Source organism: Meles meles, chromosome 20 (genome assembly GCF_922984935.1).
Source record: "Meles meles chromosome 20, mMelMel3.1 paternal haplotype, whole genome shotgun sequence".
In the NCBI taxonomy this organism is placed as follows: Eukaryota; Metazoa; Chordata; class Mammalia; order Carnivora; family Mustelidae; genus Meles; species Meles meles.
The window spans coordinates 9320194-9343106 of record NC_060085.1 but is presented as its reverse complement, the minus strand read 5'-3'; the positions used below and the strand labels follow the sequence as shown (position 1 = coordinate 9343106).

Here is a 22913-nt window from a genome sequence, read left to right as displayed (position 1 = left end):
GCAAACAAACACACCTTTCCTGATTAATTACCGCCACACTTTGAGCCCCTAATCTCGACATAATGTACTTTTTAAAATTCATCATACATCTGCCCCCCAGTAGAACGTCTGTTCCACGACAGGAGGATGTTTGTCTCATTCTGGGCTATGTCCCCAGCTCCCAGCAAGGGCTTTTCCACAGCGCCTGCCCCCCTAGCGTTTGTTGAGTGAGTAAGTGAGTGAAAAATGAAGACAAAGATCTCGGGACTCTGAGTTCCTCCGAGTGCTCTCTGGTGCTCAGCAACCGCCCGCTACATTTGTGAGTGTTGGGGAACCCTGTTCGTTTTTTCAAAAACCCAGCTGGGTGACAAAGAGTAGGCACATCGGATAGACGGCCACGTCCCACGTGGATTTTAAAGCCGACCCTTGACTTCGCACTTTCAGTTTTCTAAGTCACTCTGTGACGCTCACAGGCCCGGGAACCGGAGGGCCGTGAACGAACAGGCTCCCGATGACCCATTTTGCAGAGGGGAACACTGAGGGGCCGAGCCATCGAGCGTCCCGCCCTCTGTGGTGTGTCCCTCCATCAGGGTGCGGCGGTTGCCCGGCAGCTCCCGAGAACCGGCTTCCCGGCCCGAGTTGCCAAGGAAATGCTAAACCCCGCTCAGCCGGCCCGGGGGCAGCGTGAGTGTCCATCCCCGGGCTCCCTTCCCTTCTGTCCCCGTGCGCTGCGCGCCGCGCTCACCCTCCGCCCACCCTCTGCTCTCTCCTCTAGCTGCGCGCTGTGCTGGAGGCCGAAGACCCTGCGAGTTCTGAGCGAGGCCCATGGATGTGGAAGGCCTCCCGGGTCCCGGACCCCATGTTTTCCCCGCGCAGTTATGACGCCCTGCACGACGGCGGCTCGGGGCCGCCAGGTGTGGACCGCACGGCCAGAGCCGCACAGGACGCGCGGGTCCCCCGGATGAGCGGCGGCTTCCAGGGACCCCCTCTGAAGCGGCGGGGCGGCGTCGTAGACCACCGGGATGTCATCTTGGCCCACCAGGCGCACAAAGTCCACAGCACCCCCCAGGCCAGAAGGAAAGAATGGGAGTGAGTACGCGGGGCAGATGAGCTGGGACACCGGGCAGCGGGGGGCGGGGGTGGCACACCCCAGGGACTGCCGCAAGCCCTCGCGAACCCCTGCGCAGCCCAGCGCGCAGCAACAAAGGTGTTGGGGTAGGCGTCCCAGGCCGTCCGCAGAGGACCCTGCGCCGGGGTCTGCGGCGGTCCACTCGGACGGGGTGGCCAGTAGTTCCGATGGGAGGCTTTCCTGAAACCGGCTGAGAAATGCTGTTTTCAGGGGGTGGGAGGGGTCGGGAGCGGGAGTCGCATTCCTACCTCAAGCACTGAGACCAAACCCGAGGCTGGAGATGAAGTTTATACTGGCGGAGAGAGGGGGGCTGGGGAAATGTGCTGGCTCTGGGGACTCCCGTCCTGGACCCTCTCCCTCTTTGCCAGGGACCCCGAAAGCGGGTCTTCTCCTAGGTGTCGCCTTAGGGAGGAAGGGTGGGTTTTGAGCCGGCTCTGTTCCTGTGATCTTGGGCAGGTGGCCTCCCTGGGTTCATACCCTCACCGTGAAATCGCTCTTTCTAGGAAGACGATGGATCGAAGCAGTGTGTGTGAACCTTTTCAGTCCCAGGTACAGAAGGAAAGCTGGTGCTCTTTTCATTTTTCTTCTTCTCAAGAGCTTCTTTGGCAAAGGCTCAGAACTGGGGTGGATTCCTGGACAGACCTTAAGAAGGTGGGATTCTGAATACAATTTCAGGGCGACTGGAACTGAGGCTGGCCTGGATGCTGATCTCTCCTGGGGACCCTGAAATCCCTCCTCCCATCCTCCCTGGGCTCCAGTCTGACCTCTGGGAAATTAGCAACACGGTCTCCAGCACCACACAGGGCTCTCCACCAGCCTTCTCTGGAGTTTTTGTTTGCTGGGTGGGAGAGCTGGGTTATAAATGCCAGTGGGGTTTGGGGGTGTGTTGATGAGGGATGTGTAAATAGAGAGTGCGATGAAAACTCATAGAAAGGGGGTGTAGTTTGGCCTTTGAGGCAGTTTCCTGAGGTTAGGCTGACATCTGGTGGCATATTGGGGCATCATGTAGAAAGGCCATGTGAAAAAGCTTTATTTTCCCACAGTGTGTTCCTTCTGATTTTCTCCTCCCCATTCACCTGTCTAGTCTCCCACCCACCCTCCTATCCCTCTATCCAACCATCCATCCATCTTCCTCTTCCATCCACCCACCCATCCATCCGTCCATCCATCCATCCATCCAGTCACCTGTCCATATTTATATTCATCCACCTACCTACCCATCCATCCTTCCATCTGGCTATCTGTCCATCCACCCTTCCCTAAATAACTAGGGTGCATTTAATGTCTGCAGCTGCGATGTCAAACACCCATCTTCTATCATTCCCTCTCCAGAACTTGCCTCCTCTCCCCTCTCCCTTCCCTCCTGAGTCTCTGTTTATTTCCATTCTCCCATTTCCTTTAATCTTCCTTTTGAAAAGAAATTTGATTCATTCTCCCAGAATCAGGGAGGCTGCTTTAAGGGTTTAAAGTGAGTTTTTTCTGTAGGCTGCTGAAAAGACACTTTTAGAGAAAGGAAAAGTGTCAGTGAATTAAAGAAGTTAAAAAAAAAAAAGTCCCGGTTGGCCAAGGAAAATGATCATTATAATTTATAATAATAACGGCAGCTAATGTTTATTGGGCACCTACTGATTGACAGACATTTTATGACCTGCTGTCTCCTCCCGTTCTGCCATGTAGTAGATTGCCTAATTCACAGATGAGAACCGAGAGGCTTGGAGAAGTGAAGTTATGTGCCTGGGGCCTCCCATCTAGAAAGTGACAGACCCGGGGTTTGAACCCTAGGGTTGTTGGCCTCTAAAATTCAAGTTTTTTTTTTAACCTTTTATTTATTTATTTGAGAGAGGAGAGAGGGAGAGAGAGCACAAGTGGGGGAGGAGGGGCAAAGGGAGAGGAGAAAGCAGACTCCTCACTGAACAGGAAGCCAGATGCAGGGCTTGATCCCATTACCCGGAGACCATGATCTGAGCTGAAGGCAGACGCTTAACCAACTGAGTCCCCCAGACGCCCCCAGAACCCAAGCTCTTACCTACTGGCCGAAATGCAAGTGGTGGAGATTTACTTTCAAATCACTCAGAAAGAAAGTCAGTCGTATGGGGAGAAAGAGAGAAGCAGTGGAGGGAGGGGTCTTCAGATCAGGAGACATTGGTTACAGCGTCACTTCCACCACAACCTCCTTGAATGGCCAACTCATGCCTCAGTTTCCCATTCCTGTTGCTTTCTAGGACCGTATGAAGATTCACAATCTTTATAGCCACAAGCTCCAAACTTCTGAACTCCTACGCCACCAGTAAAACAAACATGCTTTCAGCACATCATAAAGTATATGTTTTCATTTATTTGTCAGTTATATAAGTATCCTGCTGTATTTATCATATGCCCTATACAATAATATACATAAAATAGAAATGTCAAAAGGATGACACACGAATGAGAGACATTATTTTTAAGAGGGTTTTTTTGGTAATTTTATTTACATATTTATTTTTAAGATTTTATTTATTTATTTGACAGAGATCACAAGTAGGCAGAGAGGCAGGCAGAGCCGGGTCAGGGGGCGGGGGGGGGGGGGGACGGGAACACAGACTCCCTGCTGAGCAGAGAACTTGATGCAGGGCTTGATCCCAGGACTCTGGGATCATGACCTGTGCCGAAGGCAGAGGCTTTAACCCACTGAGCCACCCAGGCGCCCCTTTTTAAGAGGTTTTAATTTTTGGAATTTAATTGTACAAAAGCTCCCCTGCTCTTGAAGTTTACTTTCACTTTTTGGATACTGTGTTTGTCAGAGGTCTTTCTTCTGAAAATGTTCAAACACGCTAAATAGAACAGTGAACCCCATGTACTCATCACCCAAATTTAATAAGAATCAGAGTTCTGCCAGACTTACATCATAAATCCATTTTTGTCTTTCTTATTCTCTGAGCTATTTTAAAGCCAATCCCCGACCTTGTATGATTTCACAAGCTTCCGACGACATCCCTAAACCACACAGACATTCTCATACTCATATCCCATTGGCAGAATTAACAGTGACTTTTAAAAATATCACCTAATTTCCACTCCTCATTTAAATATCTCCACTTGTCTTTTTACAGCCAATTTCTTTGCATCGGAAGGTCTGTGTGTTGCATTCAGTCATTATATCTTTTAAAAATATTTTGTATTATTTATTAGAGAGAGAGCATGAGCACAGGGTGGGGCATAGGGAGAAGGAAACTCCCTGCTGAGCAGGGAGCCTGTTACAAGGCTCAATCCTAGGACCCTGAGATCATGAGCCAAAGGCAAACACTTAATGGACTGAACCACGCAGGTGTCCCTACTTCTTTCTTTTACCAATATTTAGGACACCCTCTCTGTGCTCAGCTCCATGGGGGGCCTTGGGGACACATCAGTCAACAGTCTGCTCTCGCCATAATAATGCTGTCCACCTGCAGGAAAACTCAACAGGAAACAAATGGTGACCAGCAAGAAGAGCGCCGAATCCTCCCTGGGGAGAATTTTTCAGGCTAGATCTCATCCTGTGCCAGTGAACCCCTACAGGGCCTCCTGAGATGCAGGTTCCCATCCAGCAGGGCTGCAGGGGGGGCCCTGGGACTCTCCATTTCTTTTTAACAGGCTCCCACGTGAGGCAGGAGGACGGTCTCAATAGCTAGGTTCTGAGTCATCACCACTGTCATGGTCATTGTCAAAGAACAGAGGGCCTGGGCGGGAGAATGGAGGGCAAGGAGAGGAGAGCCCAACAAACCGCAGTGAGAACTGTGAATGATACTTACCATGCTGTGAGGATAGCGATCATGACCAGTATTTATGGAGCACTTACTATCTGCAGGGCATGGCCCCAAGCCCTTTCTATACATTAACTCATTTAATCCTCATCACCACTGTTCTAAATAGATGGTGCAGAATGGCACGATTTTCCAGCGTTTCTGTGCTCCGCAACTCATCCCGGGCACACAGCAAGCTCGTGAAGCTGTGAGTTGGCGGTGGTATTACTGTGCCATTAGGCCGCTCCTTATGCAAATGAGCAAGCAGGTCCCCAGGGTTACTGAGGCATCTGGGGCCTGTCGGGACAGGATGACAGGATCTGGGCTCTTAGGCCAGAACTGGCTGTTTCTAGGACGTCGGGACTCAGGCTCAGCCATCCTGCTGGGGCTGGGGTGGGCAACCTGCATTGTCCTGGTCCCCGGAGCCTGAGCTGAGACGAGGGGACATGCCAGGTGAGGAAGAAGGCAACACCAGTTCTTCTTCTTCTTTTTTTAAAAAGATTTTATTTATTTATTTGACAGACAGAGATCACAAGTAGGCAGAGAGGCAGGTGGGTGGGTGGGGGGGAGAAGCTCCCTGCTGAGCAGAGAGCCCGATGTAGGGCTCGATCCCAGGACCCTGGGATCATGACCTGAGCCGAAGGCAGAGGCTTTAACCCACTGAGCCACCCAGGTGCCCCAGCGCCAGTTGTTCTAGTGAATCCATTTTCTCATTTATTCTCCACCCTTCCCCCCATCTCTTTCACCTTCAATGCACAATAAACTAGTTCCAGGGTTTTTGGTGGACAAATTAGGATTATTTAGGATTATAGGAGACTGTTGGTAAAATGACTAATGACACTGGACCCCAAGGTGGCATGTTTTTTGTTTGTTTGTTTGTTTTTTTTAAAGATTTTATTTATTCACTTGACAGAGAGAGAGGTCACAAGTAGGCAGAGAGGCAGGCAGAGAGAGAGGAGGAAGCAGGCTCCCTGCAGAGCAGAGAGCCTGATGCGGGGCTCGATCCCAGGACCCTGAGATCATGACCTGAGCCGAAGGCAGCGGCTTAATCCACTGAGCCACCCAGGCGCCCCCCAAGGTGGCATGTTTAACCCACATGTGACCTCAAGGGTTGCTGAGATGGATCTGGGTTTTCTGCGGCTCATAACTCACTTGGGTCAAAACCGAAGTCCTCCCTAAGGCCATCATGGTCCTGTGTGATCTGCCTGTCACTTCCCTGCTTTCACCTCTTCCCACTCTCCTCCTTACTCACCCTGCTCCAGCCACCAGGACCTCTTCACTATTCCTCAAACACATCAGGGCAGGCCTGTCTCAGGACCTTGGCACTGGCTGTTCCCTCTGATTGGAATAGCTTTTCCCTTCACACCCATATGGCTCCTTCCTTACCTCCTTCTAGCCTTTACTTAAAGGTCACCTCCTCAGTGAGTTTTTCCTCACCACCCTGTTTAAAATTCAGCCTCTATAGGTACCTCTTCCTTCTGACTTACTTTATTTTTCTGACGAGTGCTGATAACCATCTCATAGTTATTACACCTTTGGCTTTTTATCTTGTTGATTATTTGTATTTTCTCCACTAGTACCCCGAGGGCAGGAATTTTTGCCTGGTGTGTTCTTTGCCAGGTCCCTAGCTCATAGTGAGGGAGCCCAATCTGACCAGACACCTATTGTATGGCCCAAGGGCTAGGAAAGGTTTTCATATGTTTAAGTGGTTGAAAAAAAAATCAAAAGAAGAGTAATATTTCTTGATATGTGAAACTATGAAATCCAAAATTCAACACGCATTAAGTTTTTTTTGGAACGCACCTTGGTTGATTTACACACCTGTCGTCCTGAGGCTACTTCTGCATCACAGGGGTGGAGTCGAGTCTGTAACACTCTGGGCTGCAAAGCTGAAAACGGGCCCTTTTCAGGAGTCTGTGGGCCCCTGGGCTGGAACAGTCGGCCTTGGTGGTGGCCTGGCTATCTCCCAGGCAGTCACCCCGCTCGCCTGCTGATGCCACGACTAGCCACCAGGTGGCGCTGTGGCTCCCGAGCGGAGCTTAAGCGAGCAGCCCAGAGCGGGAGGCGGTCCGCTCACCGTCCCAGGTACTCACCTCCCGGGCTCATCTTCCTTCTCGGTATTCTTTTTTTTTTTTTTTTTAAAGACTTTATTTATTTATTTGACAGAGAGAGAGGGAATACAAGCAGGGGGGATGGGAGAGGGAGAAGAAGGCTGATGCAGGGCTTGACCCCAGGATCCTGGGATCATGACCTGAGCTGAAGGCGGACACTTAACGACTGAGCCACCTAAGCGCCCCACTTCTCAGTGTTCTAAGAAATGGAAGACAGCCCCAAAGCGTGAATCTAATTTTCATCATATGACACTCCATCATTACATATACGGCAGTGTCTTTTTTCATGCAGAAAGGTCTGGTAAAGATGAATGGGGGGAGGGGATCTTGGGGTTTGAAGGGTTCCCAGAGGGCTGAGGGCTTCAGGTGGGTCCTGGGGTCAAGTGTGGAGCCCATCTGGCCTTGGGCTGGGGTGTGATTGGCTCCTGGACTGGGAGCCAGATGGCAGGAGTTCACATCCTAGCTCCGCCCTCACCGACTCCGTGACTTGGGTGGAGGGTCATTCTTCTCCCTGCGCCTCAGTTTCTTAGTCTGTAAAATGGGGATAATCACACTCGTTTCTGGAATTCCTACAAAGATGAAATTTAATGCATCCTCATATGACGTTTAAAAGCGTTTAAAACAATGCAGGCACGCAGTGAGCCTTGATACCAGTTTGCTATAGTCCCAGGGAGGGTAAACAGTTAAGCACTCAGAGGCCACAATTTAATAGTTAAAAAAAAAAAAAAAAAAGAATGGCAGGTTGTTTAGACATCACAATTAAACCAAACTTGACCTTTAAAGACCTGCTTGGAAATCGGAGCATTTTCTTCCTCTTCTTTTTAAGGGAGGCAGTTGGACAGTTCTAGCCTACTTGATATTTAAAAAAATATAGGTCTGGTCCCAGGGAGTTTCTTTTTCAGTGCGGCTGGCTGGTTTTTAGTGCAGTAAGACCCTCTTTTTGTCCTCTGAAGCAATAGCAGCTTTGGCTCTGGTCAGCCATGGAGGGCCTGGGGAGCATCCCTGCCCCATGGTGCTGTCCCCCTCCCCCCATGTTGTCCCCCTCCCCCCATGTTGCCCCCCCATCCTTTATGATCTATGATCTACCAGGTTTTCCATGCTCATTTTTGGAGCCCAAGCAGCTTGTGAACAAATGTCCCCCCAGAGTTACCTTCTTGTCCATGGCTGATTCCAATCTTTTCTCCTACTTCCATTACTCTAGAAGTCTGTCCTTTTGACACCCCAAGGTTCTCTCAATAGTGTCTGTGCACCTTGTGCTCTCCAGATTGTCTGCACTTCTTCCCTCCATTCCTCCACTCCTGCCTCCTGCCCTAGGGAGGGGATCCATCGGTTTCATCTCTGAATGAACTTCCACCATGACTCTTCTCACTTTAGTCTAGTCTCACTGGCCTATCTTCTATTCCTGGCATTTTCAAGTAGTGTTTGTACCTCAGGGCCTTTCCACTTGCTGTTGCCTCTGTCTGGAATGTCCTTGGCATGGCTGCCTCCTTCTGGCATTCCAATCTCAGCACAGATGTCTCAGCACAGACCCACACTGTGGATCACATCAGTCTGTTCATTGCCCGCCATTGCGTGTCTCCATCTAAACTGGACTGCCAGTGACATGAAGGCAGGTCTTTTGTTTTCCTTGTCCACTGCAGTGCCCCCAGTTCATAGAAGGTACCCATGTTTGTTGAGTGAATTGATCCCTGGGGACCTGAACATCTATAGTGATGACCTCTCTTTGTCTCTGGCTTGGAGATCTGCAAGTCTCTTCAAGCCAGTGACCATCATTTTCTCTTCAGTTCTCTGTCCAGGGCATCCTCTGGTTCCAAGTCCTGCATGATGTACCCAGGGGGTTTTCCCTGGTGGAGGAGGCACACATGCAGACAAGCAGACAAGCGACTGTACACATCACCCATGGGGTACATAGAGACCAGTCTTCATTTATCCCACAGTCACCGTAGGCCTGGCCCTGAGCCATAGGGCTTTGGCATCATCATCTCTCCAGAAAGAACCATATCAAGTATCTTCTCTTTGTCCCCACTAACCTCTCTCTATGGTTTACAGCAGGAGTCAGCAAGCTACATCTCTCAGGCCAGATATGGTACGGCCCATCACTTCTTTCTGTAAATAAAGTTTTATTGGTACATGGTCATTCATTACACACATTCTATGGCTGCTCTCACATTCCAAAGGCAGAGCTGAGTCATTGCTACAGAGACTGTATGACCACATGAACCCCAAAGCTGAAAGCATTCACTCTCTGGCCCTTTATATTAGCTTGCATCTGAGATTTTGAGGTTAGATTTTCATCTCTTAGCCATGAACTCATTTCAATTTCATATGCTGCTTGAAGACATTGGGGTGTCTATTTTTGTTATTTACTAACAAATTTTGTTAATTTATTAAGCAGATGCAATGGCCATCATTGTAATAGGCATTCTGATCCTTTCTTTTAATCTCTAAGAAAACCTTAGTGAGTTCTTTAATTACCCTTTCCTTCTTTTTAGATCAGGAAACTAGAGCCTAGAGTGGTTAAGAAAGTTTCCCAAAGTCACACAGCTCGGAAATGACCTTCTGGCTCCATTGGGTTCATTTCCAAAAATCTGGAGGCCTTTCCCTCCAAGGCCAGAGAAGGGCTGGGACCTTCCTTCAGTCATTTAAATGTTCACACCTCAAATGGGGAAGCATCTGAAGGAGTAACACAAATATGTGGGATTTTTCAGCAGACATGTGCAACTGAAATTCTTTACAAACTGACATGGTGCCCGTGTATTGGGTCTGTTGGCGAGCCCCCTGGAACATTGTGGAACTCTTCCATTCCTTCTTAGAATGTGGATGCTCCATTTAGAAGAGGCTGCATCAAATAAAGCCAGGCTGGAGAGCTCCTTGGGTTTCTCCGTCACAGAATGAGGACCCTTTCTCGTGTGTTTTCTTTCTCGGCCTTTACCTGCCATGCCAGCTTGGCTGGTTCCTACAAGGGCAGCCAAGAGGCGGACCCATTCTCTTCAGATCCATGTCCGTGATCTCCAGTCCTGAGTCAGGCCTGTGTGCTGGACTCTGGCTGACCACCACAGGTTAGCAGCATGGTGGAATCTTGGATGTCTTTGCAGGGGGAAAGTTTTTGGTGATGGTATGGCCATGTGGCTTTGGCTGTCCTACAGGATAATCAGTAGCAGATTTTTGATTCTGCCAGTCCTCATGGCCTTGGCACCCATCATCGCCCCTGCTAGAGCACGGATATCACTGACTCACCAGAGTTTCTCTTTTGGCAGCTTGGAGTGGGGCCTGAGAATCTGTATTTCTCAGAAGCTCACCAGGATGCTGCTTCTGGTGGTCCGGAGTCCACACGTTGAGAAGCATGGCTTTGGGTCAGTGGTTCCTAACTTCCTCTGCACATCAGGATCGCCTGGGAAGTTGTAAAAACCCTGATTCCCAGGCCATCTCTACCCCATTAAATCCCACGCCGGGGATTGGCATTTTCAAAGTTTCCAGGTGATTCTAACATGGAATCATGCTTGAGAACCAAGGTCCCAAGGTCATCCTTTCTCATTTTACTTACTATATACTCAGAGGAGGTTTCTAGGTTTATACACAACTTGGAAACATAAAATCCACTGGGGGATTAAAAAAATAATGTCTAATCCATTCCTAAGCCAACACAGAATTATGCTTGTATGATTCACGGTTTGGATTCTTATTCTTTTGGCTTCAATGATCTCTTCTTGTGTATTCAGATATTCAGCTGGGACACATTGGTACAGCTTATTGTTAAAATATTAAAATATTTCCATACCAGTTAGTAAATAGCCTGGAGTTTCCCTCCCCCACCCACCAGGTCCCTTCCTGGGTCTTCCCACACCTCCTGACGATCCACGTTCCATGGTGGTGCCTCTTGCTGGTTGTTAAGTATTTTAAATTTTGCCCAGTGCATTTGACCTGCTTGCCTGTATGGATACCTCGAATGCAGACAGGGGTCTCGAATAGATAGGAAACCCCTGAGCCATCAGTCCACACTGGCTACCTTTGAGACCCTCCCTTGTCCTGCAAGATCCCTCCAGCTGGTGATTCAGTTGTGTCTGAGACACATTTGGGACCCAGGAATCTTTGGGGAGGCCTAGAACCTAGAACCCCAGATGTCCCATGCATCCTGCCACTCTTGGGGGAACAGTCAGTCTGGGATTTGTATTTGGGGGACCCTCCAACCTCCACATCCTCCCATTTGCTACTCTCAAAGGCACCTTCTCCCCACCACTGTCTATGGGCACAGCTGGTATCATTTCCTGAATGAGTTCTGGATTTCCTAAGAGACAAGAAAGGTGTTGACTTCAAAGAATGTTTCTTCTGAGGCAGGAAACCACAGCTTCCTGTAACAGAGAAGGCTGTGTTGGAAGAGAGGTGTGAGCAGAGTTATGGGTATGCAGAGGTGGGAGAAATAGTCTGGAGTCAGGGGTGGGTCATAGAGATGGTGAGGAAGGTGTCCTGTGGGTAGAGGATGGGGAACGGGGCTGGAGAAGCATGCCACAGGGGAGGAGCAGCAAAGACACACCCACAAGGAACACTTTGCAGACTGAGGAAGTGCAGGGACCCCTTTTCAGAATTTTGATTTTAAATGCATACAATCAAGGGTGCCTGGGTGGCTCAGTGGGTTAAGCTTCTGACTTGGTTTTAGCTCAGGTCATGATCTTAGGGTCCTGGGATGGAGCCCACCTTGGGTTTCCCATTCATTGTGGGGGTCTCTTGAGATTCTTTCTCTCCCTCTCCCACTCTGTCTCTTTAAAATATATAAATCTTTAAAAATAAGTGCATAAAGTCAAACACAAAGAAGACTAATTATAGTGAAATTTAGTAACCAAAATACCTGAACCAATGGTTTGTCATACTCGTACAAATATGCCTCTTTAATAACACGTGAAAACCATGATCTTACAATTTCGGGTAGTGATGGGAGTAAATGGTATTTCAAGATCTCTGCAATCATTGTAATGTGACATGAAAGTGTGTTTTCTGTTGATGACAAAGTCACAGGAGTTGTTAACACTGTTAATACTACTGCAATGTTTTGCCTCCGTTCATAATTTCAGCCAGAGCTAGTGACAACTAGGATGCGACTTTTTTCACCAAAGTCACAGACTCCCTGAATTAAAAACAAGTTAAGTCTGGGGTCCTGGGATTGAGCCCCAAGTCAGGCTCACTGATCAGTGGGGAGTCTGCTTCCTTTCTCTCTGTCTGTGCTCCCTGCCCCCCTCCCGCCACAAATAAATAAATAAAATCTTTAAAAAAAAAAAGCAAGTTAAGTCCAATTTCATTTAGGGAACGAAGGAAGAGGTGGTTTCAGAGGGAACTCTGGAGTTTCTTGTTTGGGGACGGTTACCCAGGAGGCTGTCGGAAGTTAGAGGATAGAACAGAGCAGGGAAGAAGGAGGTAGAAGTAGGGGCTGGAGGAATTGTAAGACAGAGCAGAGAAGTTAAGCCTGTGGGCTTGGGAGCTAGGGTGCTTGGGTTCAAATCCTGGCCCAACTTCTTACCAGCTTTATAATTATAGTGTGTCAACAGCACCCCACTTCTGGTATCAAATCCAGGTTCCTTCAGTTACTGGACCAATCTTATGCACCCCAGTTGACACATTTGTAGAGTGAGGATGACAAGCGCATTATCCAGTGTGATGGAATAATGTGTGATGGGACAGGAGTTTCTTAGAAAATGTGGTCAGGGATGGCCCATCTGGTGAGCTGACATTTGAGTCAAGTCCTGAATGAGGGAGATGAGCCACCCATGCAAAGTTCTTGGGAGAAGGAAGTTTCAGGTAGTGAGAACAGCAAGTGCAAAGGCCCTGAGGCGGGAGCATGCCTGGTGTGTCTGAGGACCAACAAAGCAGCCGGTGTGGCAGGAGCAAGGTGAGTGAGGGGGAGAGTGGTGAGAAATGCAGCTGAAGGAGTTGGTGGGCGTCAGCTCCTGTGTTATATGTCAGAGATATGAGGATGAATACTTCCCAGTTGGTGCCCTCAATGAAATCCAAGACATAGCCGTAGGCTGGTCCAGTGAGGTAAATACTTTAAGAGATGTATAAACAGAGGGATTAGCTACAGCTTTCTAAAGGTCTCCTGAGCTGAGACCTAAGGATAAGCAGGAGATCATTCCAGAACAGAACAAGAACAAGGAGGCGTGATCCTTGGAACTGCCTGGAAGAACCAGCTAAGGAGGTTACAACCACATCATGAAGAGCAAAGGAAGCTAGTGTTCCAAGAAGGAGAATGGGGTCCACAGCGTCAGACCCAACTGAGAGATCAAGTGGACAGAGATCGGGAGCTCCAGGGGAGCAATGGCTGAAGATCCAGATCCTGGGTCATGTGGTGTGGAGTGGGGATGGGGGTGGGTGGGTGAGCAGCTCCTCTGTTCCAGTCCTGGAGGCCACATCATCAGGACATGGGAGTCACGTTTTGACTCCTCTCGGTGTGTCACCGAGCATCTTCCATTCTTGCTTTGAAGTGTCTTGCTCATCCTGCATTGGCGGGGATCTAACAAGTCTGGTTCTGACGCTGAGTTCTGGTCTTCATCAGTCTCCGTGCCCGCGGCCGGACCAACCTCTTGGCCATCTTCTCAGACTGTTGCCACCTCTTAGGAGTTCCGTTCTTTTTTAATTTAATTTTATTTATTTACTTTTAAGTTAACCTATAATGTATTATTTGTTTCAGGAGTGCAGGTCTGAGAATCATCAGTCTTACACAATTCACAGCACTCATCATAGCACATACCGTCCCCAGTGTCCATCCTCCAGCCACCCTATCCCTCCCCGCCACCCCCCAGCAATGCTCAGTTGGTCTCCTGAGATTAGGAGTCTCTTATGGTTTGTCTCCCTCTCTGGTTTCCTCTTGTTTCATTTTTCCCTCCCTTCCCCTATGATCCTCTGTCTTGTTTCTCAAATTCCTCCTATCAGTGAGATCATATGATAATTGTCTTTCTCTGATTGACTTACTTCGCTCAGCATAATACCCTCTAGTTCCGTCCATGACGACTTCCGTCCTTCAATGCTGCCAAGCCTTCCCATCTGAGTTTTCAGCAGACATTGACTCTGCTCCTGTGTTCTCCCAAGCACTGAGCGAGGGGTCAGATAGCGAGTGTTAACTCTTTTGCAACAGTTTTGCAAAGTCAGCTTGGCCGAGGTGTTTCCTCTTGGGGAGTTTACGGTCTAATGGGAAGAGAAGTTAGGAAGTGGAGATCATGATAGGCACCGGTGATATTGATCACTGCTGATACGGCTGGCCCTCTGCCTCCTCCACCTTGAGGATAAGTCATTTCTAAGTGGCGTCTTGAATGTCTGTGTGGGTCATGCCATGTTCCCTACTTCCTGCCGTGACAAGATGGACTTCTGTCAACCTAGGTCCAGATCCCAGCTTCCTGCTCCCATCTTGAACGTGCAGCCGGAGCCAGACATGAACGTTGGTTCTGTTAAGCCACCAGGGCTGGGGGTCGTCTGTGCGGCAGCACCGCTGGGCCATTCTGACTCTGATCGCCGCTTTCCTGACTGCCCCAGATACTGCACGCTGGTCTCTCTTCTGCTGTGTGTGATCACATTCTTCCCTTCACTTCTAATTCCTTCCCAAATACTATCGATTCTTTAAAAATAGCTTCCACGAAGCCTTCTTGAAACTTCCATAACATTTACAGTCCCTGCATCACTATTGAACATCTAGTCCTTTGCTGTGGTATTTTATTGTTTGTTTCTCTCCACCTGTATCCCAGGACAGCAGCCCTCCTCAGGCAAAACTTTGGTCCGTCTGTTGTATCCCAGCATCTAGAACTTCCAGGGAATCAGTAGGTGTTCAACAAAATTTTTTTTAGAGATTTTGTTCATTTATTTGTGAGGGGTGAGGGAGGGAGAGAATCTGAAGCAGATTCCATACTGAGCACAGAGCCCCATGTGGGGCTCGATCCCACGACTGAGAGACTGTGACCTGAGCTGAAACCCACAGTCAGATGCTCAACTGACTGAGCCACCCTGGCACCCCAGCAAATATTTTTGAATGAATGAATGGATAGAGGAATAAATGATTGAGAACTTTTATGGAGTTGAGTTTGAATCCTTCCTATGGCCATGTGCAGTGCAAAGCCTGTAGTAGTTGCTGAATAAACACGGCTGATTAAATGAGTGACCTCATGACTTTCCCCCAGGACTGTAGATTCTTGAGCAAAGACTTGTGTTCAGAATTTTAGGCAGAGATTTGTTTGTTTGTTTGTTTTTAAGATTTTACTTATTTATTTGACAGAGAGAAAGAGATCACAAGTAGGCAGAGCAGCAGGCAGAGAGAGGGGGAAGAAGACTCCCCGCTGAACAGAGAGCCCAATGAGGGGCTCGATCTCAGGACCCTGGGATCATGACCTGAGCTGAAGGCAGATTCTTAACCCACTGAGCCACCAGCCACCCCGTAGGCAGAGACTTGTTATTAAATGATAAGTTGATTTGGGATAGTATAAAGGAAGCATGGCCTGCAAGTGAGTAATGTGAGTGAATCTGAGAAATATGGATACAGAATATGGTGTCCAGAGGATTTGGGGTGGGGAGTGGAAAACCTACTGCTTTGGAATCAGAGGTAATGATTATGATGGCTGCAAGTAACAGAAAACCCAACTTACACTTTAAAACTGAAGTATAGGGACGCCTGGGTGGCTCGGTTGGTTAAGCAACTGCCTTTGGCTCAGGTCATGATGCCAGTGTCCTGGGATAGAGTCCCATATCGGGCTCGTTGCTCAGCAGTGAGCCTGCTTCTCCCTCTGCCTCTGCCTGCCACTCTGTCTGCCTGTGCTCGCTCTCTCTGACAAATAAATAAATAAAATCTTTAAGAAAACCTGAAGTATAATTCACATAACATAAAATTAAGCACTAACCATTTTAATATGAAAATTCAGGGGCGTTTAGCACATTTACAATATTGTGCCACCATCCCTTCTGTCTAGTTTTAAGACGTTTTCATCATCCCAGAAGGAAACCCTATTCTCATTATTGGTTTTACTAGAGACATATGGGCTTCAAGCACAGTTAGATCAAGGATCCAGCTTTCCTTATAATTCTCTTAGTGTTCTCCTCTGGAGTTGGTTTTGTTTTCAGGCTGGCTTCTCTCAGGTTTGTAGACGGTTGTTACCCCAGTTAATATCTAGGAAGAGGAAAAGACGGCTTCTGGCGATGCTCTCTCTTGAGAGCAAGATGCTTCCTTCCCAGAAGACCCTGGTAAACTTCTCCCTGGGTCATACTGACCCGTGTTGGCCCATGCCAACCCATCGTGGAATGAGTAGCTAATGATTAGATTAAGGCTGATGGTAATCCAACTAGATTAACCAACTGGGTGACTCAGCTCTGGCCCACTGCCTGAGATGAACCTAGGATTGCATCCCTACTCCATCATTTCCCAGCTGTGTGATTATGCATCAGTGTTCCAACCTCTCTGAGCCTCAGTTTCCCCAGCTGTAAAATGGGATCATAATGATACCTGTTCATAGAGTTCTTAGGAGGGCGAAGTGACTGATGGCTATAAAGCACCCAGCACAGTCCTTCCCACAACAGACAGCCCAGTGGATAAAAGCATTAATAACAGCTGTCAGCTGCTGCTTTGGACAACTCTAGGGGTTCCATTTACATAGACTATGTATGTGCTGGTGCCTTCTGGAATTGTTCTGCATGGCAGATTTGGCAAAATGCTTTCAAGGATTAACTCAAGTCGCCTTACAACATGCCTGTGATTTAGACATTATCCTCATCCCCATTTTACCCACGGGGAAACTGAGGGACAGAGAGGTTAGATCACTTACCGTGGGTCCCACAGAGCACAAGTGGCATTTGAATCCTAGCATCCTGACCTCAGATCTTGTTCCATTGGCACCTCCGAGCTGTTGGTCTCTGGCATTTGCCAGTCACTAAGCCCGGCCCCCAGCATTTCATGTCCTCTGTTACAGAAACCTGAGGGGGCAGAGATCACTGATCCTGTTGACAGGAGCATTGATGAGTCACCCTACAGTCCCCCAGCAGGTCAGTTGCAAGCATTGGGACTGAGCCCATGTCTGCCTGATGCCAGCGTGTAGTCTCCTGACTAACCCTCATGCCAGGTGGCTCTGGAAGTCCCCGCACCCACCTGAGCTCCTGAGAGACATCTGAAATGGGAATCCGACTCATTATTGTGATGGTTGCAAAATATTGTAGTGAGTGGGTTTCAAACACTGTAAACAGGTTTAGTCCTCTTCCGTTCTTCTGCAAAGAGGCAATTTACTAAGAGCTGAGGAACCTAAGCTAAATTTAACTAACCAAGGCTGGTGAGCTCCTGCAGAGCCCTGAGGATGTGCTGCCGTGGCCGAGTCAGATCAGACAGCTGGGATCTCCGGGGACCCTCCTGGAGGCTTCCTCCCTCCCGGCGGTGGGTGGAGTTCCCGAGGCAGGTCTCTGGGTGCCCCAACTGAAGCAGGATCAGAGGTCAGAGATATCCTGATTGGAGTCTTTGCCAACAGAGCAGGTGCGGCTGAATAGTAGAAGGGGCTTCCTCTTGCTCTGTCTCTATGAATTTGTATTTTCCCTCTTCCTCCCTCCCTCTCTCTCTGGTCTTCTGTTTCTCTATTCTCTATTCTATCTGAATTCTTCTTCTTCTCCCTGGCTGTCCCCCTGCCACCTCTCTGGATCTCTCTGTCTCTGTCTCTGTTTCCCTGCATCCCCCTCTCACACACGCACATCCTTCCTCTCCTGCCCGCTTCAGCCACCCCTGGTTTCGCTGCCCCATCTACGTGACCAAGACACTGTCCCATCTGTGAGTTGGGCAGAGGCATGGAAGAGAAATCCTCCGCACCCCTCAGTGACAGATCTTGGCCACTGTAAGGGCATATTCTGCCAAAAGCATGTTTCTTGAGTCAGGTTCCCTGAAAGCAGAGTCTGAGATGGGAAATCTTGGGCAAGGGATTTTTTTGAGGGGGTGTGACCTCTGAGGCAGTGCTTCTCAAAGTTGGCTGCATGTTATAATTACCAGGGGAGGTTCTAAAAAATCCTGATGGCTGGGCTTCACTCCTTACCAATGAAGGCAGAACCTCTGGGGGTGTTTCCAGTTTGAGAACCAGTGGTCTATAGAAAATGAGGGATGCAGAAAAGGGCAGGGGAAAAAGTGGATTAAGAATGTGGGTTCAGCCTGAGTTCAGTCCCTGCCTGATGCCAGTGGAGAGGGATGCGGTGGGAGGTTGGAGCGGGAAGAACACCAGAACTGAGCCCACCTGGGGCTGGGCACTGGGCTGGGAGCCGCTGGCAGTCCAACCCAGAGGAGCCTCGGGATGGATGCCCCAGCCCACTAAAGAGGTGTCAGGAGCCTTCTCTCAGAATCCCAAAACAGGACCCTGGATATTCCAAGGCTTACATTTCTGCATAGAATTCCATGTCTTTTAACTCTTTAAATGATACAGTGTTGGGTTATTATCACAATCAAACTAGTAATGATTAGTGTTAGATGTCCATACTGATTAATATTGTCATTATTAGAAGAACCAGTGATATTATGATAGCAATAATAAGAATAGGGACAGCTGTAACCTAGCAGTTCAGAGAATGGACAGTGTCTCCAAATGGTCTGGGTTTGAGTTCTGACTCTGCTACTCACTAGCTGTGTGACCTTGGGCAAGTCACTTCACCTCTCTGGGCCTTGGTTCCCTCATCTGTAAAATGAGATAACGATCATATCTGTGTCATCAGGTGAGAGAAATGCCTGATGTGCAGGGGGTGCCTTGAATTATTTCCTATTTATTCTTATTCCTATTCTTGTCACTACTACAAGATCTGTCAAGTTTGAACCTTCCCCGTAATTTGAGATGTATTCTTTGTGCATAAAAGTGGGTAATATATTAATGAATTAAAATAGCTCTCTCCAAAATTGCCTTGTTGGATCGTGCCTACAACCCTGAATGGTTTTCCTCCCCTCTCTTCCTCTCCGGTAGCGTTCCCAACTCCTCCCCCGGTTCTTAGAAAGATGGTGGCGTGGTCTCAGGGGGACAGGAGGGCCCGTGGAAGGCTAGAGCTGAATCCTTCTAATCAAATCTTAGAACACCGAACCCTGCCACAGGTTTGCAGCCACACATGGTGTGGTGGTGGGCCAGGAGGACTTGTGTGTGTTTTGAAACGGTCAAAGTATATGTCACCGAATCATGGTATCTCAAGACACCTGTCATGCTTCCCACATATTACTGGCCAAGCAGAAAGACTTGCTTCCGGAAGGTTTTCTCACAAACCGGAAGGACGCAGGAAGTAGAGGAACAAGACAGAGCTGGACTGGCTGAGGGTCGACTTGAGAACTGTCAGAAAGGGTGTTGAGCCTGGCCACTGTCTGCTTTGCTCCCAGGGCAAGAAGACATCTCCTTGCCTGGGTGGACAGCCTGGCAGGCTTGGCTAAATGAAGCCCAGGAGGGCAGGAGGCACAGATAAGAAGGGTCCAGCTCCCTTTACCTCCTAGGCCTGAGCAAGCCCACCGGAGGACAGACAGAGATTCTGCAGACGTGGTTGGGGAACCACTGGCTGCAAACTTGGAATCATGGAGAATGCCAGACAAGGCCAGGACTGGGGTGAGGGGAATGAAGCATTTACTTTGCGTACAAAATTTAAGGGGCACCAAAAATCTTGGTCATCAAGGTAAATGTTTTAATGCAGTATTGTAAAAAATCAAAAGTCAATGTGAACAGCTTGATGAGCAAAACACCAAAATTTTATTTTATTTTATTTTTTCTTAAAGATTTTATTTATTTATTTGACAGATGGAGATCACAAGTAGGCAGAGAGGCAGGCAGAGAGAGGGTGGAGGCAGGCTCCTTGCTGAGCAGAGAGCCCGAAGGGGGGCTCGATCCCAGGACCCCAGGATCATGACCTGAGCTGAAGGCAGAGGCTTTAACCCACTGAGCCACCCAGGTGCCCCAACACCAAAATTTTAAATAGGGGCAAGATCAGTGTTTCTGATTTTTCCTTTGACCTCTGGTTCCAGTACGGCTCGGTGTGTGTTATGCGTTGAATTTTGTCACCCCTTGAAGTTCCTACATCCTGAAGGCCTAACTCCTCGGACCTCAGAATGTGCCCTTGTTTGGAATAGGGTTGTTGCCAGTGTGATTAGTTAAGATGAGGCCGACTGGAATTGGGTGGGTCCTGGTCCAATGTAACTGGTGTCCTTAGAAAAGGGGGAAATTTGGACCCAGAGATGTGTACTGCGGGAGAACACCATGTCGTGACTGACTTATGTTGCCCCAGGCCAGAGAACTACCAGAAGGTAGGAGGGAGGCCTGGAACAGAGACCTCCGTAGGGTTTTCAGAGGGAGCCTGGCCCTGCCAGTACTTTGATCTTGGGCTTTCTGCCTCCAGAACTGGGAAAAAATACATTGCTGGTGTTGAAGTTGCTTAGTTTATGCAGCCCCAGCCGCCTGTGACCCGGCGGGGCCGCTGTCAAATTCTGGCCCCAAAGTGAGTGGCTTACTCGCCTCCCCTTTGTTCCAGGGCTGATGCCAGACTTGTTAGGAAACAGGATTTAGGCCCTAGTTTTGTCTTTTCCCTCCCTCCATTCCTTCCCTTCTCCCTCCCTCCCTAACCTTCCCTTCCTTCCTTCTTCCATTCCTTCCTTCCTCTCTTCCTTCCTTCCTTCCTTTTTCCTTCCTTCCTTCTTTCTTAGGTCTTAGACCCCAGTCTCCTTTCTATGTCACTTTTCTGTTTCCTGGTATGTAAGTTGGAAGTGCTAATAGTCCAAGTCTTGGCTTGGGTCTCTGAGGCAGATCCTGGGATCAGAATTCAAGTCCAGATAGTTTTCTGGGAGGTGGTCCAGGGAACACCAAGAGGGAGGGACGGAGTGAGGTGAGGGAAGGGAAGGCGGGTTGTTAATGGATGCTCTCAAGCCAGCGGGCAGCTGAGGCTCAGTTCCACCACAGGCCTCTGGGAGGCAGCAGAGAGCAGGATTTTCAGAGTCACCCCACAGCGTCGCCGGGGGTGTGGGGGAGAGGGGGGGCTGGGTTCTCATCAGTTAGTTGAGGATATTAGTTGCTTCTGAGGATGTTAAACACCCCAGCATTTCTGGCTGTCCTCCCTCGAAATGGGGGATATTGTGGGTGGAACACCAGTAGTATCTGGCGTAGGGTTTCTGTGAATATTCACTGAAATAATGTACGAAGACCGCAGGTGTTATTATGTCTGGAGCTGTAGCTCCCAAGTTCAGGGGAAAGAAAGAAGGCGGATGTACTCATTAGGGGAAGCCTAGGCTGCTATAAGAAGAAGACCAATACAAATTCAATGTCTTCATGAGGGTAGGAGTTTCTTTCTTTCATTTGTTAAATCTCGTTTGTTGCAGTGATGGGTTGGTTCTGTTTCAGGCAATTGTCCAGGTTCTTTCTGTCACATGGCTCTGTCATTGCTGCAGACACTGCCCTGTTCCACACACAGGTCCTCTGGCACTTCCCATTTCTGGACCTGCCTGCCCCATTCTCAAGAAACAGCACCTGCCTCTCTCAGCCTCAGAGCTTTTCCTGGAAGCCAGAGTACCCTGTGTGTACAAATTACCCACTCCAGGGAGCATCCCCAACCAATGACTGCGGAGGCATGGGATGAATACCCCAGTTCCCTCCCCCTTGGGTAGGATGGCTCTGGGGGGGGGGGGTGCATGTCCTATGCTGCCTTTGAGAACTCTCCAGCAGGATTGAATCCCAGAAGTCCATGGTGGTACCTGGCTACTTTCCCTACTCCGTCTCACCTCCCCATTCCCCAGCTGGTGTTTTCTGGGGTCACTTTGCAAATAAATACTTACACTAGAATCCTTGTTTCAGGGTCTCCTTTGGGGAACACAGACCGAGATATCATCCTCTGGGTATCACCATTCACTGGCTCACCAAGGTTTACACCCAAATATGAAGAGATGTCCCTTGTCCCTTTCCTTAAGGTCCAGAATAATCACCTAAAACTTCTGCTTGCGAGTCACTGGTCACATGACCACACAGAATGATAAGGGCTTCTGGGAAATGTAGTCCTTCCTCGAGCCAGGGTGTTGGTGGACACCAGTGATCTCTTCCAGGAAGGTAATTCTTGAGGATCAGAACTTGACAACCTTTATTCATGAAGTGTGTAGTTCACTTGTAGATAACATTGTGTTCGCAATCATGTCTTTGTCCCTGGGTTAACTTAAAATTTCCTTTTTGGCTCATTCCCAAGAGCAAAGCCAGTTCCCAGCCCTGAAATCTTAGTATTTGAAAAGTAGTGAAGCACAGATAAATCTGTTTTTTTCTGTTTAGATGACAAATCTATGGATTAAGTATCTGGACCCTAAGATATATGCCCCCACCAAAGACTGCTGACCAGTCACAGAGCCCAAATATATGCATGCATTTCTTGAGTTAGAGTGACCTAGTATTTGTACCCAATTTTCTTGGGAACATTTTCTGGCTAAATATTTTTTAGAGGGTTTAAAAAAATACTTTAAAAGTGAGTTCTATTTTCTTTCCTTCTTTCTTTTTTCTTTTCTTTTCTTTCTTTCTTTCTTTCTTTTTTTTATGGTGGGGAGGGTAGGTTGTTGGTGAAGCTTAAACATCACGCCTTCTCTTTTCTCTAGAGGAGGCAGGAATGGGTGGGAATGTCTCCAGCTTGCCAGGCAATGCATCCAGAGCCCAGAAGAGCTGGTTCTTAATCCTTTTTGCCTTGGAAGCATTTTTTTCCACCACCCCAGCATCTTGCCAGCCAGTTCTTCTCTGCTCTCCTCTTCCTCCCCCGACTCAGAGCCTTTTTCCAAAGCTCTCAGATTAAAAAGTGCTGAGGCCAGTGTCTCTAAGTGCTCTGGCCTCCTGTTGTCATGGCAAAGGGAGCTGGCGAAGATGTACTAACTCCTTCCTCCTCAGGGACACCAGGACCTGGGGCCATGGTTCATCCTGGGGCTTTATCCGCTTCCACTTCCAACAGCGGCTCTCTACCAGCTAAGCTCAT

At 48.6% G+C, this 22913-nt stretch overlaps 1 protein-coding gene across 11 annotated transcripts in view; it reads left to right on the top strand.

Moving 5' to 3' along the window:
* CACNA1A (calcium voltage-gated channel subunit alpha1 A) overlaps positions 1 to 22913 on the top strand; it is a 286598-nt gene that overhangs the window by 15476 nt on the left and 248209 nt on the right. For all 11 annotated transcript variants that reach the window (XM_045990607.1, XM_045990606.1, XM_045990604.1 and 8 more), the window contains exon 2: positions 755 to 1068. In XM_045990607.1, coding sequence (XP_045846563.1) covers positions 809 to 1068 — 260 coding nt within the window. In that variant the 5' untranslated portion in view covers positions 755 to 808. The remainder of the gene's footprint in view (positions 1 to 754; positions 1069 to 22913) is intronic.